This window comes from Bufo gargarizans, chromosome 3 (genome assembly GCF_014858855.1).
Source record: "Bufo gargarizans isolate SCDJY-AF-19 chromosome 3, ASM1485885v1, whole genome shotgun sequence".
NCBI lineage: Eukaryota > Metazoa > Chordata > Amphibia > Anura > Bufonidae > Bufo > Bufo gargarizans.
Genome location: NC_058082.1, coordinates 95053853 through 95071071, shown reverse-complemented (window position 1 = coordinate 95071071; position 17219 = coordinate 95053853). Strand labels below are relative to the sequence as shown.

Sequence of the window (17219 nt, the reverse complement as noted above, 5' to 3'; positions counted from 1 at the left end):
GTTGTAGTTGGGAGCGCTAACCGTTATTATGGCGGCCGGTGTGTTATTGCGATATTATAGGCGGGAGATGGAAATTTCCACTATGATGAAGAAGAGACTGAAGATACAGCATCCATCAAATGCCTCCAAACAGACACCAAGGAAAGCAGCACAGAGGATGTAAGCATGCCATACCTTAGTATGGGCATTGTGGCCAGCACTGCACATGGGCTGTATTTCCCTTTAAATGAACGGCGCAGCTTTCTGCCTGAGTGGACACAGCACATGTATGTACGCAACCTGAACACATGGACTTCAGGAGACCAGTTCCATAATGGAAGGAGCAGGGTCCTCCCAGCAGCACAGAGGAATTTAGGAGAGGAGTGTGCTGATCTTGTGGAGGTCACAGGGTGAGAGTTACATAGTGGAAGGAGCAGGGTCCCAGCAGCACAGAGGAATTTAGGAGAGGAGTGTGCTGATCTTGTGGAGGTCACAGGGTGAGAGTTACATAGTGGAAATAGCAGGGTCCCAGCAGAACAGAGGATTTCAGGAGAGGAGTGTGCTGATTTTGTGGAGGTCACAGGGTGAGAGTTACATAGTGGAAAGAGCAGGGTCCCAGCAGCACAGAGGATTTCAGGAGAGGAGTGTGCTGATCTTGTGGAGTTCACAGACTTAAGCTCCATGCACACGACCGTATGTGTTTTGCGGTTCGCAAAAAAAATGACATCCGTATGCCATCCGTTTTTTTTTGCCGGATCCTTTGTAACAATGCCTAAAACGGACAAGAATAGGACATGTTCTATTTTTTTTGCGGGGCTACGGAACGGACATACTGACGCGGACAGCACACGGTCTGTTGTCTGCATTTTTTGCGGACCCATTGAAATGAATGGGTCCGCATCCTATCCGCAAAAAAAAAAAACGTAACAGACACGGAAACAAACAACGTTCGTGTGCATGTACCTTTAGAGTTACATAGTGGAAGGAGCAGGGTCCCCAGCAGCACAGAGGATTTCAGGAGAGTTGTGCTAATCTTGCAGAAGGTCACAGGCTGAGAGTTACATAGTGGAAAGAGCAGGGTCTCCAGCAGCACAGAGGATTTCAGGAGAGGAGTGCGCTGATCTTGTGGAGTTCACAAACTGAGAGTTACATAGTGGAAGGAGCAGGGTCCTCACAGCAGCACATAGGATGTCAGGAGAGGAGTGTGCTGATCTTGTGGAGTTCACAAACTGAGAGTTACATAGTGGAAGGAGCAGGGTCTGAAGCAGCACAGATGATTTCAGGAGGGGGGTTAGTTGATCTTGTGAAGGTCACAGACTAATCAGAGTTACATAGTGGAAAGAGTAGCGCCCCAGCAGCACAGAGGATTTTAGGAGAGGAGTGTGCTGAACTTCTGGAGGTCACAGGATGAGAGTTACATAGTGAAAAGAGCAGGGTCTGAAGCAGCACAGAGGATTTCAGAAGGGGAGTGTGCTGAGCTTGGGGAAGGTCACAGGCTGAGAGTTACCTAGTGGAAAGGGCAGGGTCCCAGCAGCACAGATGATTTCAGGAGAGGAGTGCGCTGATCTTGTGGAGTTCACAGACTGAGAGTTACATAGTGGAAGGAGCAGGTTCCCCAGCAGCACAGAGGATTTCAGGGGTGTTACGTGCTGATGGTTGACCTCATAGCGCCCACGTCCATTACTCTCCGCATTTCCTGTCTGACTCCAGTGACTCGGTTTTGCTGGAGGTGGATGCTGAGTCCTCGGCCTCCTGTAGGGGTGATGGTGCGTGTCCGTTGAGGGTTATGCCTATGAGCTCCTGGTCCTTTTTCTCGCCCTCTTTCTTTTTGCAGCACAGGCAGAAGTCTCTGGAGTTCTCCAGGAGGTTCGTACACAGGGTGATGACGAGGGCCAGCCATGCCATGCCGAACAGGATCCACAGGGACACCAGGTTCCGGTACCAATCTGGATACTTCTTACCGGGGACCCGTCCTGGGGAGGAAACAGGAAGCTGATAAATGCTTCAGGGTCACACGTCGCCTTCCCTCAGCCAGCAGATGAGGATGCCCTTTCATTCCAGGGTATCAAGAGGTCATGAGATGTGTCCCTTGGCACCGTATTACTGCATCACCAACTCACAACCCAACACACTGAACTCTGCTACATCTACAGAAAGTCCTCCATCCTCACCAATGACATAATCTCCAAAACCAATGGTGCTGAGAGTAATGAAGGAATAGTAGAAGCCTTCCTCATATGTCCAGCCCTCCATCCCCCGGAATAGGATCGGTGGCAGCAAGAAGAACAGCAGAAGACCAGTCACCAGGGCGCACGCGCTGGAGATGAACTTCACCGATTTCTGCAAGAAGAAAGAAATGGAGGAAAATGTCAATGTATAAAAGCGGCCCACAAAATAAAGGGAGGCACGAAAGATCCAATGTAAACTATAGCAGCCGCCCTATGGACTGCACCAATGACGAGCCCCGGGCCTGATGCCGTTCCTGGGCAGTCAATGGTCTCTCCTTAGTAAGAGCAGATAAAGAGCATTCATAAGACTCCATGAAGAGAGCTCCACCTACTGGTGACAACAGGTAGACGGAAACGGATCAGGCAACTCAACAACTGTGCAAGGCCTCATTCAGACGAGCGTGTCCTGCGCGGAAATCATGTATGTGAGTGTGATTTCCCGTTATGGACAGTGCTCGTTTCTGTGTGTCTCCGCATGACCTTACTTCTAAAGAATTATACTGACATAATGCAGTGCGGTCCTGCGAACAGAGCAGTGTCCATAAAGGGAAATCACGCTCATACATCGAGAATGATTTCCGCACAGGACATGCACGTCTGACAAGTAAGGGATCTGCAGCTCTGCAGGAGAAAACGGATCCTGAGATACATCCTGTATTATACTCCAGAGCTGCTCTAACTATTCTGCTGGTGCAGTCACTGTGCACATACATTACTTATCCTGTACTGATCCTGAGTTACATCCTGTATTATACTCCAGAGCTGCACTCACTATTCTGCTGGTGCAGTCACTGTGCACATACATTACTTATCCTGTACTGATCCTGAGTTACATCCTGTATTATACTCCAGAGCTGCACTCACTATTCTGCTGGTGCAGTCGCTGTGTACATACATTACTTATCCTGTACTGATCCTGAGTTACATGCTGTATTATACTCCAGAGCTGCACTCACTATTCTGCTGGTGCAGTCACTGTGTACATACATTACTTATCCTGTATTGATCCTGAGTTACATCCTGTATTATACTCCAGAGCTGCACTCACTATTCTGCTGGTGCAGTTGCTGTGTACATACATTACTTATCCTGTACTGATCCTGAGTTACATGCTGTATTATACTCCAGAGCTGCACTCACTATTCTGCTGGTGCAGTCACTGTGTACATACATTACTTATCCTGTATTGATCCTGAGTTACATCCTGTATTATACTCCAGAGCTGCACTCACTATTCTGCTGGTGCAGTCGCTGTGTACATACATTACTTATCCTGTACTGATCCTGAGTTACATGCTGTATTATACTCCAGAGCTGCACTCACTATTCTGCTGGTGCAGTCACTGTGTACATACATTACTTATCCTGTACTGATCCTGAGTTACATCCTGTATTATACTCCAGAGCTGCACTCACTATTCTGCTGGTGCAGTCACTGTGTACATACATTACTTATCCTGTACTGATCCTCAGTTACATCCTGTATTATACTCCAGAGCTGCACTCACTATTCTGCTGGTGCAGTCACGGTGTACATACATTACTTATCCTGTACTGATCCTGAGTTACATCCTGTATTATACTCCAGAGCTGCGCTCACTATTCTGCTGGTGGAGTATTAATAGGGCACATAGAGAGGGGTTGTCAGAGTTTTCCATTATGTGTTCTGTTCTTGTGCAGCTGAAGGAAAACATGTTAAACGATTCTGTTTCCTCTCACCTGTCGTCCGATTTTCCTCCCCAGAAAGGCGGCGTATCTCTGCACCAGGCTCAGCATCCTCTCCCCGATACACTTCAGCAGGATTAGGTTTAATGGAATCCCAAACAGCGCAAAGAAGACGCAGAAGACGCGGCCCCCCATAGTGCTGGGGCTCAGGTTCCCGTAACCTTCAGAGGAAGAGAAAGTTGTTACACTGTTTCCAGGCGTATCAGTGACGGATCCCAATATGAGGGTGCGCCATGAATTCCCAATTTGAGGGGTCCCATAAAATGTGATTGTTTTTATGGCAGTCCTATGTAAAACTGTTAAAGGTTTCACAAATTGGCAGGTGACAAATTCAGCTCTGCTACAACTCTATATAATAATTGGGGTTCCCATACTTACACTTTGGTATCCGCTATATCTCTGTTCTACACTGTGAGACATGAATGCAGGGCAGTGCACACATGGTGCAGGTGCAGAGTGTGATGTCACCTCCGCCTCCGTACAGCCGTGCGCTCCAGCACCGCTTACCTGGAATGTTGTAGCATCCAGAGCAGCCGGGCACCAGATACTGAGTCAGCACTGCCATTACACTGCAGCAATGATCACTGGCAGAGAAATACTGCCACCTAGTGGAGAATTAGGTCACTGCCGCCAAATCATGCATTCAGTTCATCGCTCGTCAGGAAACCCTCCAAAGGCCAGTACTGAGACCAGTGAACAGCCCCCCCACAACAGAGCCAGCCTCGCTGCCCCCACAACAGAGCCAGCCTCAGGCGCCCCCAAAACAGAGCCAGCCTCACTGCCCCTCACAACAGAGCCAGCCTCACTGCCCCTCACAACAGAGCCAGCCTCGCTGCCCCTACAACAGAGCCAGCCTCGCTGCCCCTACAACAGAGCCAGCCTCGCTGCCCCTACAACAGAGCGAGCCTCGCTGCCCCTCACAACAGAGCCAGCCTCGCTGCCCCCACAACAGAGCCAGCCTCGCTGCCCCACAACAGAGCCAGCCTCGCTGCCCCCACAACAGAGCCAGCCTCGCTGCCCCCACAACAGAGCCAGCCTCGCTGCCCCCACAACAGAGCCAGCCTCGCTGCCCCCACAACAGAGCCAGCCTCGCTGCCCCCACAACAGAGCCAGCCTCGCTGCCCCCCACAACAGAGCCAGCCTCGCTGCCCCTCACAACAGAGCCAGCCTCGCTGCCCCTCACAACAGAGCCAGCCTCGCTGCCCCCCACAACAGAGCCAACCCCGCTGCCCCCACAACAGAGCCAGCCTCGGCGCCCCACAACAGAGCCAGCCTTGGTGTCCCCCCCACAACAGAGCCAGCCTCGCTGCCCCCACAACAGAGCCAGTCTCGGCGCCCCCACAACAGAGCCAGCCTTGGTGTGTCCCCCACAACAGAGCCAGCCTCGCTGCCCCCACAACAGAGCCAGCCTCGCTGCCCCCCACAACAGAGCCAGCCTCGCTGCCCCCCACAACAGAGCCAGCCTCGCTGCCCCGACAAAAGAGCCAGCCTCGCTGCCCCCACAAAAGAGCCAGCCTCGCTGCCCCCCACAACAGAGCCAGCCTCGGCGCCCCCACAACAGAGCCAGCCTCAGGCGCCCCCAAAACAGAGCCAGCCTCACTGCCCCTCACAACAGAGCCAGCATCGCTGCCTCTCACAACAGAGCCAGCCTCGCTGCCCCTCACAACAGAGCCAGCCTCGCTGCCCTTCACAACAGAGCCAGCCTCGCTGCCCCTCACAACAGAGCCAGCCTCGCTGCCCCCCACAACAGAGCCAGCCTCGCTGCCCCCCACAACAGAGCCAGCCTCGCTGCCCCTCACAACAGAGCCAGCCTTGCTGCCCCCACAACAGAGCCAGCCTCGTTGCCCCCACAACAGAGCGAGCCTCGCTGCCCCCACAACAGAGCCAGCCTCGCTGCCCCCACAACAGAGCCAGCCTCGCTGCCCCCCACAACAGAGCCAGCCGCGGCGCCCCCACAGCATAACCAGCCTCGACGCCCCCATTACAGAGCCAGCCTCGCTGCCCCCACCACAGAGCCAGCCTTGCTGCCCCCATAATAGAGCCAGCCTCGCAGCCCCCACAACAGAGCCAGCCACGGCGCCTCCACAACAGAGCCAGCCACGGCGCCCCCACAACAGAGCCAGCCTCGCTGCCCCCACAACAGAGCCAGCCTTGCTGCCCCCATAACAGAGCCAGCCTCGCAGCCCCCACAACAGAGCCAGCCACGATGCCCCCACAACAGAGCTAGCCACGACGCCCCCACAACAGAGCCAGCCACGACGCCCCCACAACAGAGCCAGCCACGACGCCCCCACAACAGAGCCAGTCTCGGCGCCCCCACAACAGAGCCAGCCTCGCTGCCCCCACAACAGAGCCAGCCTCGGCGCCTCACAACAGAGCCAGCCTTGGTGTCCCCCCACAACAGAGCCAGCCGCGGCGCCCCCACAGCATAACCAGCCTCGACGCCCCCATTACAGAGCCAGCCTCGCTGCCCCCACCACAGAGCCAGCCTTGCTGCCCCCATAATAGAGCCAGCCTCGCAGCCCCCACAACAGAGCCAGCCACGGCGCCTCCACAACAGAGCCAGCCACGGCGCCCCCACAACAGAGCCAGCCTCGCTGCCCCCACAACAGAGCCAGCCTTGCTGCCCCCATAACAGAGCCAGCCTCGCAGCCCCCACAACAGAACCAGCCACGATGCCCCCACAACAGAGCCAGCCACGACGCCCCCACAACAGAGCCAGCCACGACGCCCCCACAACAGAGCCAGCCACGACGCCCCCACAACAGAGCCAGCCTCGCTGCCCCCACAACAGCGCCAGCCTCGGCGCCCCACCATGACAGCCATGGAGCCCCCATAGCAGAGGCAACCACAGCACGTCAAATAGGTGGCCACAGATCTCTCATAACAGTGACAGCACCCACAGCAGAATCACAGTGCCTTCATAGCAGTGACAGCCACAGGGCCCCATAACAGACTGCAGTATTGTTCTAGGACATTCACATGCAGCCCTCCTCTCATAATATGCAAAAGTGACGTAGATGGTGTTGTCCGTGTTCCGGATATTGATGACCTATCCTCAGGACTCCTCACGAGGACTGAGCTGGAAGCAGAAAGCTCCACCCGCTGTGCAGTGACCATCCCGGAGACATTACATGGTGGATGGAGCCTTCTGATTTCTGATCCGTCAACTGTCCTTCCTCTGGCAGCAACATCCACTGAGCACAGATAAGCTTCTGACCTGTCGTAGGACTGTGGGACCCATCCTCCCATGATAGGTCCCAAGCCATGAGCTGATCACTTGGGAGGGCCTTGCTACCCGGATTAAAGGGAGTCTGTCAGCAGTTCTGACACTGCTAAACCGCTGGCAGCACTAGTTAGGGGCTGGTGAGAGGGGGACAAACATTCTTTTTGTGAAACTTTTCTCACAAGGAGTAGTGTGAAGATGAAGTTTTATTCTGCCACATTCTGCTCCTGTAAATGCCCAGGAGGCGAAGTTTCACTGTAAAGCGCCCTCTACATGGAGCTGCTTCACAGCCCCCCCACCGCTCTGAGAGACCGATGTAGCATCCAACCCAGAGACCACTATACCTATCAATCACAGCAGAACCTGGCAGAATAAAACTTCATATTCTCATTCCTGATAATAGAAGCTACAAAAAAAGTTATGTTTGTCCGTTTATCCTCATCCAGTGCCTGGTGTTGTCAGTAGTTTAGCAAAGCGGCGAGTAACTATACTCAACACCAAAGCCACAGGAAGAATTATACAATGTCTACGTGGATTATATACAGCTTGGATAAAAATGGAGTGGAACCCCCCCCCCCCCCCCCACACACACACACACACACACACACTCGTATAACATACAATATACAAAATATGAAATAAACTTTTGGGTTCATTACAATAAATAATAATAATAATAATCTCATCCTTCTTACCGATTGTCGTTATGGCAGTAACAGAAAAGAAGAAGGATCCAGGAAAGTTCCATGTCTCCGGGTTAGTGTCATTACCCAAAAGAATTAACCCCTTCTTATGCGTGTCTACAATATACTGAGAAAAATAATACAGCAATAATATTCCTGTACATAGGAGCAGTATTATAGTGGTTATATTCTTGTACATAGGAGGCAGTATTACAGTAGTTATATTCTTGTACATAGGAGCAGTATTATAGTAGTTATATTCTTGTACATAGGAGCAGTATTATAGTAGTTATATTATTGTACATAGGAGCAGTATTATAGTAGTTATATTCTTGTACATAGGAGCAGTATTATAGCAGTTATATTCTTGTACATAGGAGCAGTATTATAGTAGTTATATTCTTGTACATAGGAGCAGTATTATAGTAGTTATATTTTTGTACATAGGAGCAGTATTATAGTAGTTATATTCTTGTACATAGGAGCAGTATTATAGTAGTTATATTCCTGTACATAGGAGCAGTAATATAGTAGTTATATTCTTGTACATAGGAGCAGTAATATAGTAGTTATATTCCTGTACATAGGAGCAGTATTATAGTAGTTATATTCCTGTACATAGGAGGCAGTATTATAGTAGTTATATTTTTGTACATAGGAGCAGTATTATAGTAGTTATATTCTTGTACATAGGAGGCAGTATTATAGTAGTTATATTCTTGTATATAGGAGCAGTATTATAGTAGTTATATTCTTGTACATAGGAGCAGTATTATAGTAGTTATATTATTGTACATAGGAGGCAGTATTATAGTAGTTATATTATTGTACATAGGAGCAGTATTATAGTAGTTATATTCTTGTACATAGGAGCAGTATTATAGTGGTTATATTCTTGTACATAGGAGGCAGTATTATAGTAGTTATATTCTTGTACATAGGAGCAGTATTATAGTAGTTATATTCTTGTACATAGGAGCAGTATTATAGTAGTTATATTCTTGTACATAGGAGCAGTATTATAGTAGTTATATTATTGTACATAGGAGGTAGTATTATAGTAGTTATATTCTTGTATATAGCAGGCAGTATTATAGTAGTTATATTCTTGTACATAGGAGCAGTATTATTGTATTTATATTCTTGTACATAGGAGCAGTATTGTAGTTATATTCTTGTACATAGGAGGCAGTATTATAGTAGTTATATTCTTGTACATAGGAGACAGTATTATAATAGTTATATTCTTGTACATAGGAGCAGTATTATAGTAGTTATATTCTTGTACAGAGGAGCAGTATTATAGTAGTTATATTCTTGTACATAGGAGACAGTATTATAATAGTTATATTCTTGTACATACGAGCAGTATTATTGTATTTATATTCTTGTACATAGCATGCAGTATTATAGTAGTTATATTATTGTACATAGGAGCAGTATTATAGTTATATTCTTGTACATAGGAGGCAGTATTATAGTAGTTATATTCTTGTACATAGGAGACAGTATTATAATAGTTATATTCTTGTACATAGGAGCAGTATTATAGTAGTTATATTCTTGTACAGAGGAGCAGTATTATAGTGGTTATATTCTTGTACATAGGAGGCAGTATTATAGTAGTTATATTCTTGTACATAGGAGCAGTATTATAGTAGTTATATTCTTGTACATAGGAGCAGTATTATAGTAGTTATATTCTTGTACATAGGAGCAGTATTATAGTAGTTATATTATTGTACATAGGAGGTAGTATTATAGTAGTTATATTCTTGTATATAGCAGGCAGTATTATAGTAGTTATATTCTTGTACATAGGAGCAGTATTATTGTATTTATATTCTTGTACATAGGAGCAGTATTGTAGTTATATTCTTGTACATAGGAGGCAGTATTATAGTAGTTATATTCTTGTACATAGGAGACAGTATTATAATAGTTATATTCTTGTACATAGGAGCAGTATTATAGTAGTTATATTCTTGTACAGAGGAGCAGTATTATAGTAGTTATATTCTTGTACATAGGAGACAGTATTATAATAGTTATATTCTTGTACATACGAGCAGTATTATAGTAGTTATATTATTGTACATAGGAGCAGTATTATAGTTATATTCTTGTACATAGGAGGCAGTATTATAGTAGTTATATTCTTGTACATAGGAGACAGTATTATAATAGTTATATTCTTGTACATAGGAGCAGTATTATAGTAGTTATATTCTTGTACAGAGGAGCAGTATTATAGTAGTTATATTCTTGTACATAGGAGGCAGTATTATAGTAGTTATATTCGTGTACATAGGATCAGTATTATAGTAGTTATATTCTTGCACATAGGAGCAGTATTATAGTAGTTATATTCCTGTACATAGGAGCAGTATTATATTAGTTATATTCTTGCACATAGGAGCAGTATTATAGTAGTTATATTCTTGTACATAGGAGCAGTATTATATTAGTTATATTCTTGCACATAGGAGCAGTATTATAGTAGTTATATTCTTGTACATAGGAGCAGTATTATAGCAGTTATATTCTTGTACATAGGAGGCAGTATTATAGTAGTTATATTCTTGTACATAGGAGACAGTATTATAATAGTTATATTCTTGTACATAGGAGCAGTATTATAGTAGTTATATTCTTGTACAGAGGAGCAGTATTATAGTAGTTATATTCTTGTACATAGGAGACAGTATTATAATAGTTATATTCTTGTACATACGAGCAGTATTATTGTATTTATATTCTTGTACATAGTATGCAGTATTATAGTAGTTATATTCTTGTACATAGGAGACAGTATTATAATAGTTATATTCTTGTACATAGGAGCAGTATTATAGTAGTTATATTCTTGTACAGAGGAGCAGTATTATAGTAGTTATATTCTTGTACATAGGAGGCAGTATTATAGTAGTTATATTCGTGTACATAGGATCAGTATTATAGTAGTTATATTCTTGCACATAGGAGCAGTATTATAGTAGTTATATTCTTGTACATAGGAGCAGTATTATATTAGTTATATTCTTGCACATAGGAGCAGTATTATAGTAGTTATATTCTTGTACATAGGAGCAGTATTATATTAGTTATATTCTTGCACATAGGAGCAGTATTATAGTAGTTATATTCTTGTACATAGGAGCAGTATTATAGCAGTTATATTCTTGTACATAGGAGCAGTATTATAGTAGTTATATTCTTGTACATAGGAGGCAGTATTATAGTAGTTATATTCTTGTACATAGGAGGCAGTATTATAGTAGTTATATTCTTGTACATAGGAGCAGTATTATAGTAGTTATATTCTGGTATATAGGAGCAGTATTATAGTAGTTATATTCTTGTACATAGGAGGCAGTATTATAGTAGTTATATTCTTGTACATAGAAGGCAGTATTATAGTAGTTATATTTTTGTACATAGGAGCAGTATTATAGTAGTTATATTCTTGTACATAGGAGCAGTATTATAGTAGTTATATTCTGGTATATAGGAGCAGTATTATAGTAGTTATATTCTTGTACATAGAAGGCAGTATTATAGTAGTTATATTCTTGTACATAGAAGGCAGTATTATAGTAGTTATATTTTTGTACATAGGAGCAGTATTATAGTAGTTATATTCTTGTACATAGGAGGCAGTATTATAGTAGTTATATTCTTGTACATAAGAGCAGTATTATAGTAGTTATAGTCTTGTACATAGGAGCAGTATTATACTAGCTATATTCTTGTATATAAGAGCAGTATTATAGTAGTTATATTCTTGTACATAGGAGCAGTATTATAGTAGTTATATTCTTGTACGTAGGAGCAGTATTATAGTAGTTATATTCTTGTACGTAGGAGGCAGTATTATAGTAGTTATATTCTTGTACATAGGAGGCAGTATTATAGTAGTTATATTCTTGAACATAGGAGCAGTATTATAGTAGTTATATTCTTGTATATAGGAGCAGTATTATAGTAGTTATATTCTTGTACATAGGAGGCAGTATTATAGTAGATATATTCTTGTACATAGGAGGCAGTATTATAGTAGTTATAATCTTGTTCATAGGAGACAGTATTATAGTAGTAATATACAGTACTTGTATATAGGAGGCAGTATTATAGTAGTTATATTCTTGTACATAGGTTCATTATTATAGTAGTTATATTCTTGTACATAGGTTCATTATTATAGTAGTTATATTCTTGTACATAGGAGGCAGTATTATAGTAGTTATATTCTTATACATAGGAGCAGTATTATAGTAGTTATATTCTTGTACATAGGAGCAGTATTATATTAGTTATATTCTTGTACATAGGAGCAGTATTATAGTAGTTATATTCTTGTACATAGGAGCAGTATTATAGTAGTTATATTCTTGTAAGTAGGAGCAGTATTATAGTAGCTATATTCTTGTACATAGGAGCAGTATTATAGTAGTTATATTCTTGTACATAGGAGCAGTATTATAGTAGTTATATTCTTATACATAGGAGCAGTATTATAGTAGCTATATTCTTGTACATAGGAGCAGTATTATATTAGTTATATTCTTGTACATAGGAGCAGTATTATAGTAGTTATATTCTTGTACATAGGAGCAGTATTATAGTAGTTATATTCTTGTACATAGGAGGCAGTATTATAGTAGTTATATTCTTGTACATAGTAGGCAGTATTATAGTAGTTATATTCTTGTACGTAGGAGGCAGTATTATAGTAGTTATATTCTTGTACATAGGAGGCAGTATTATAGTAGTTATATTCTTGAACATAGGAGCAGTATTATAGTAGTTATATTCTTGTATATAGGAGCAGTATTATAGTAGTTATATTCTTGTACATAGGAGGCAGTATTATAGTAGATATATTCTTGTACATAGGAGGCAGTATTATAGTAGTTATAATCTTGTTCATAGGAGACAGTATTATAGTAGTAATATACAGTACTTGTATATAGGAGGCAGTATTATAGTAGTTATATTCTTGTACATAGGTTCATTATTATAGTAGTTATATTCTTGTACATAGGTTCATTATTATAGTAGTTATATTCTTGTACATAGGAGGCAGTATTATAGTAGTTATATTCTTATACATAGGAGCAGTATTATAGTAGTTATATTCTTGTACATAGGAGCAGTATTATATTAGTTATATTCTTGTACATAGGAGCAGTATTATAGTAGTTATATTCTTGTACATAGGAGCAGTATTATAGTAGTTATATTCTTGTAAGTAGGAGCAGTATTATAGTAGCTATATTCTTGTACATAGGAGCAGTATTATAGTAGTTATATTCTTGTACATAGGAGCAGTATTATAGTAGTTATATTCTTATACATAGGAGCAGTATTATAGTAGCTATATTCTTGTACATAGGAGCAGTATTATATTAGTTATATTCTTGTACATAGGAGCAGTATTATAGTAGTTATATTCTTGTACATAGGAGCAGTATTATAGTAGTTATATTCTTGTACATAGGAGGCAGTATTATAGTAGTTATATTCTTGTACATAGTAGGCAGTATTATAGTAGTTATATTCTTGTACATACAGTCAGGTCCATAAATATTGGGACATCGACAGCATTCTAAAATTAGTTGGATCCTAATGTCTGTAAAGCGCTGCGGAATATAGTAGCGCTATATAAGTGCATTGAATAAATAAAACAAACAAGATGTGCTTTAACTGCAGACTGTCAGCTTTAACTTTTATATCAAGACACGGAGGCTCATATTGCAGTAACCCTTTCTTTACTGAACCACATAGCAGCAAAGAAAAAGAATGAAAAACAACAGTAACCATGACAACAGCTCCTCCCACAGTCCCAGTATATAAGGACCCTCTCCAACTGGGATCCTCCTCTTTCTTTGCTGCTACCACAGATAAGTATACTTTCTCATCTTTGGGACGGTTTATTGTTTGGTTCCCCCCCAGTAAGGGGGATTTGTCCCTATGTTTATCTGGTGGGGTTCTCAGGGACCGTTCGGTCCTGGGGACGCTGTCTAGATAGTTATATTGTTGATTTATGGATTTAATACTCCCCTAGGTTCTTGTCACCCCCTAACCCCAGTTTTCTTTTCAGGGTTCTGACTCTTCACCACCCCTCCTTCCGGGGGGTTTTGTGTTGTGTCCGGCGCGCCTTGGTAACATATATGTTTTACCTGCAGTCTGGTTGGGCCGGGCGCCATCTTTCCTTCCTTCTTCTTCTCCCCTTCGCGCAGTACAGGATTGGCTGCTATGTCATGTCATCAGTATGTCATGTGTATATAAGTCAATGCTGTGTGTTCAATAAAGAGTTGCTGTTTTACATTCAACATAGAGCCTCATCTCATGGGTGTGGGGATTGCTATACGTGTATACTCCCCTGGCTATTACTTCTAGCTCTTGTAAGAGTTGTTCCTGTTCCTGGTTCCTGTGGTGGTATCGGTGTCTAGCAGAGTGCTTGGAGTCCTCGGGAGGCACTGGGAGCATCCATCAATGGAGGTACGCAGTCGGGGTGTCAGGAGATCCTTTACATTGGTGGCAGCAGTGGGATTCAAACCCACGCCTCCGAAGAGACTGGAGAATGTAAAGGATCTCCTGACTGCGTACCTCCGTTGATGGATGCTCCCAGTGCCTCCCGAGGACTCAAAGCACTCCGCTAGACAACGATACCACCACAGGAACCAGCAACAGGAACAACTCTTACAAGAGCTAGAAGTAATAGCCAGGAGAGTATACACGTATAGCAATCCCCACACACATGAGATGAGGCTCTATGTTGAATGTAAAACAGCAACTCTTTATTGAACACACAGCATTGACTTATATACACATGACATACTGATGACATAGCAGCCAATCCTGTACAGCTTAAACACAAAACTAACCCTATTCAATAAACACACTGGCATTGTCTTTGACGCAATCAACAAAATACAATTACCAAAACACATTGGGCTCTGCCTGTAATACAATTACCAAGCATAATGGACTAACTTAATCACTCACAGACAGAAACCACAACTTTTTTACAAAACACAGAAAACACCTCAAAACCCCACATATCCTCATAATGTATACATCCATGAATAGCTCTGATCTGGGTGAACAACATATCCAAAAATCACCCAGATCCGAGCAGGGGTTCCCGAATTCCATAGAAGTCACATTTGGCCGGCCGCAAGCATGGCTTTACTGCCCAAAACAGTTCCACAGATTTAAGCTGTGCGGCCGCTTTGTCTTCTCCTTCAAAGTTAGTATGGGCCATAATCCTGAGGCAAGAGGCTGGCAAACAGGCCCCTCCAAAACCCAGTGGCGAGGTTGGTTTTGCCACATCCTCCATCCGGCCCTGCGGACTGACGGAAACGGTTGTCTGGCGCACCCAGGTCTTGTGCAGAATAATTTTCGTTTGGGGGCCTCTCTCTCTCTCCTTAGCTATCCTTGCTTGTACTGGCTTGGGGTGACCTACTCCCGTCAGCACATTCAGAATGTCAAACCAGCCCACAAATAGGGCATCTTCACCTGCTCCAGCTCTGCAGGATTATCTTTCTAAGGATCATGTGCCCTCCCCCCCATGAGGGGAAGGGGTCCCTCTACATCAGAGGCTCAGACCTTGGCCCTGCAACAATCCATATCAAACGCTATAATGACAGCCATGGGCTGTATGTCCTCCGTCTTCACCCACTCTATCTCACAGGTTTTGATAGCCCAGCCTCAGATGGCTCACCGAGGGTTAAATTTGCCTACATTACCACCTCCTTCTGCCTCCAGAACTCATTTGACTGATGGTTGTAACCCATCCCATGATAACGCGCTTGGATCGCGTAAGAGAGCCTGTCCGTACCAAGCAGAAAGAGTGCGGTTATGGAAATCGGTCCGAACACGGCCTGAGTCCGATTCTGACTCCGATAGGGAGTCTGAGGAGGAGGCACGTTTAGAGTCTTTGCACGACTCAGAGGAGGAATTGGTGGATTTAGTGGTGGCTCCTTCCACACAGGGAGACCCCTCACCTGCAGTGCAGTCTACTGGCGCACATTATGATGTAGCCTTAGGTTCCGCCGTTACCCTTACCGACCCGGCGGGCGAACCGTTGTTCGATCCTGACATGCTGCACCACCCTCGGTCCTCAAAGTGGCTCCCGGCCACGCATGAGGCGCAATATTTAGAGGCTATAATTCGTAAACCTCTCACTAAGGAAGCTCGCAATTAACTGCGAGATGAGTGTCTGCGGCCACTAATTCCCAACAAAATTTGTGAAACCCCTATGGTTAGTCCTAAGATGCTGCAATTTTTTGCCAATATGGGTTTCAACCCTCGCAAAGGCTTAGACTCCGCACTGAGGGCATGTCAGGACAAGTTACTGGATATAACTGGTCCCCTGGCAAAAATATTTGATTTAACAGAATCTGCTAAAGCGGACGGGAAACAGGTGGATCCTGAGGAGCTCAGGGGATGGGTTCAGAGGGCCATCTGTATTGCGGAGAACGCCAATACATCCCTCGCCATAGAGAGGCGCAAGGCTATTCTCATGAAAATTGAGCCCAAACTGGCTAATTTGGCTCTGACTGAGTCGGGCAAAGATGCCCAGGGTCTCTTATTTGGTGACTCCTTTATAAAGGAACTGGGCAAATATGTGAGGGCCTTTACGGCCTTAGACAAGGCGCAGACATCCATGCACAAGGTGTTTCAGAACCGTTTTTCCGCCAGGGCCGGCAGTTCGAGGGACCGTCTGTCCGGCCGTTCCTCTCTTCAGACCCGAGGCTCGGGTAGAGGCTCCTTTACATACAGGCCATCTCTACAAGACCCAAGATACCGGCCTTCGTTCTTCCCATCCCACGGCGGAACAGGACGTTCCAGGGGTTTCAGAGGAAATCCATGTTCCAGACGCCCATATGGCAAGTTCTCATCCTCTATATACTTCTGTTGTTTGCGTCGGGGGCAGACTCCGGCTCTTTTCACATGCTTGGTCAAAGGTCACCTCCGACCCTTGGGTCCTGTCCACGGTCAGGGGTTTCCAGATAGATCTCGTAGCTACCCCGGCAAGCCTACCTCCTGCACACCCACTGTGGTTGTCCGATCAGGCGAGTGCTCTCGTCCACGCGGAGCTAGCGGCTCTGTACCAAAAAGGGGCGATAGAACAGGCTCCCGAGAGCCATTTGGGGGTCGTCAGCAACATTTTCTGGTACAAAAAAAGGGGGGCCTGATGCGCCCCGTTATCAATATCAAAACTTTGAACACCTTTGTCTGTTACCGTCTCTTCAAAATGGAGGGCATCCACCTACTGGGGGACTTGCTTCTCCCAGGGGACTGGATGGTCAAATTAGACCTCAAGCATGCATACCTGACTGTTCCGGTTGCTCCCGCCTCCAGGGACTT

At 44.6% G+C, this 17219-nt stretch overlaps 1 protein-coding gene across 1 annotated transcript in view; it reads right to left on the bottom strand.

Moving 5' to 3' along the window:
- Positions 1-1229: 1229 nt before the first annotated feature.
- The window catches only part of LOC122932320 (potassium channel subfamily K member 17-like), a 59214-nt gene continuing 43224 nt past the window's right edge, over positions 1230-17219 (bottom strand). Inside the window, exons 3-6 of the mRNA XM_044286668.1 lie at positions 7854-7968; positions 3927-4093; positions 2151-2319; positions 1230-1952 (exon numbers count right to left, since the gene is read on the bottom strand). Of these exons, the coding sequence (XP_044142603.1) occupies positions 1660-1952; positions 2151-2319; positions 3927-4093; positions 7854-7968 (744 nt within the window). The 3' untranslated portion in view covers positions 1230-1659. The remainder of the gene's footprint in view (positions 1953-2150; positions 2320-3926; positions 4094-7853; positions 7969-17219) is intronic.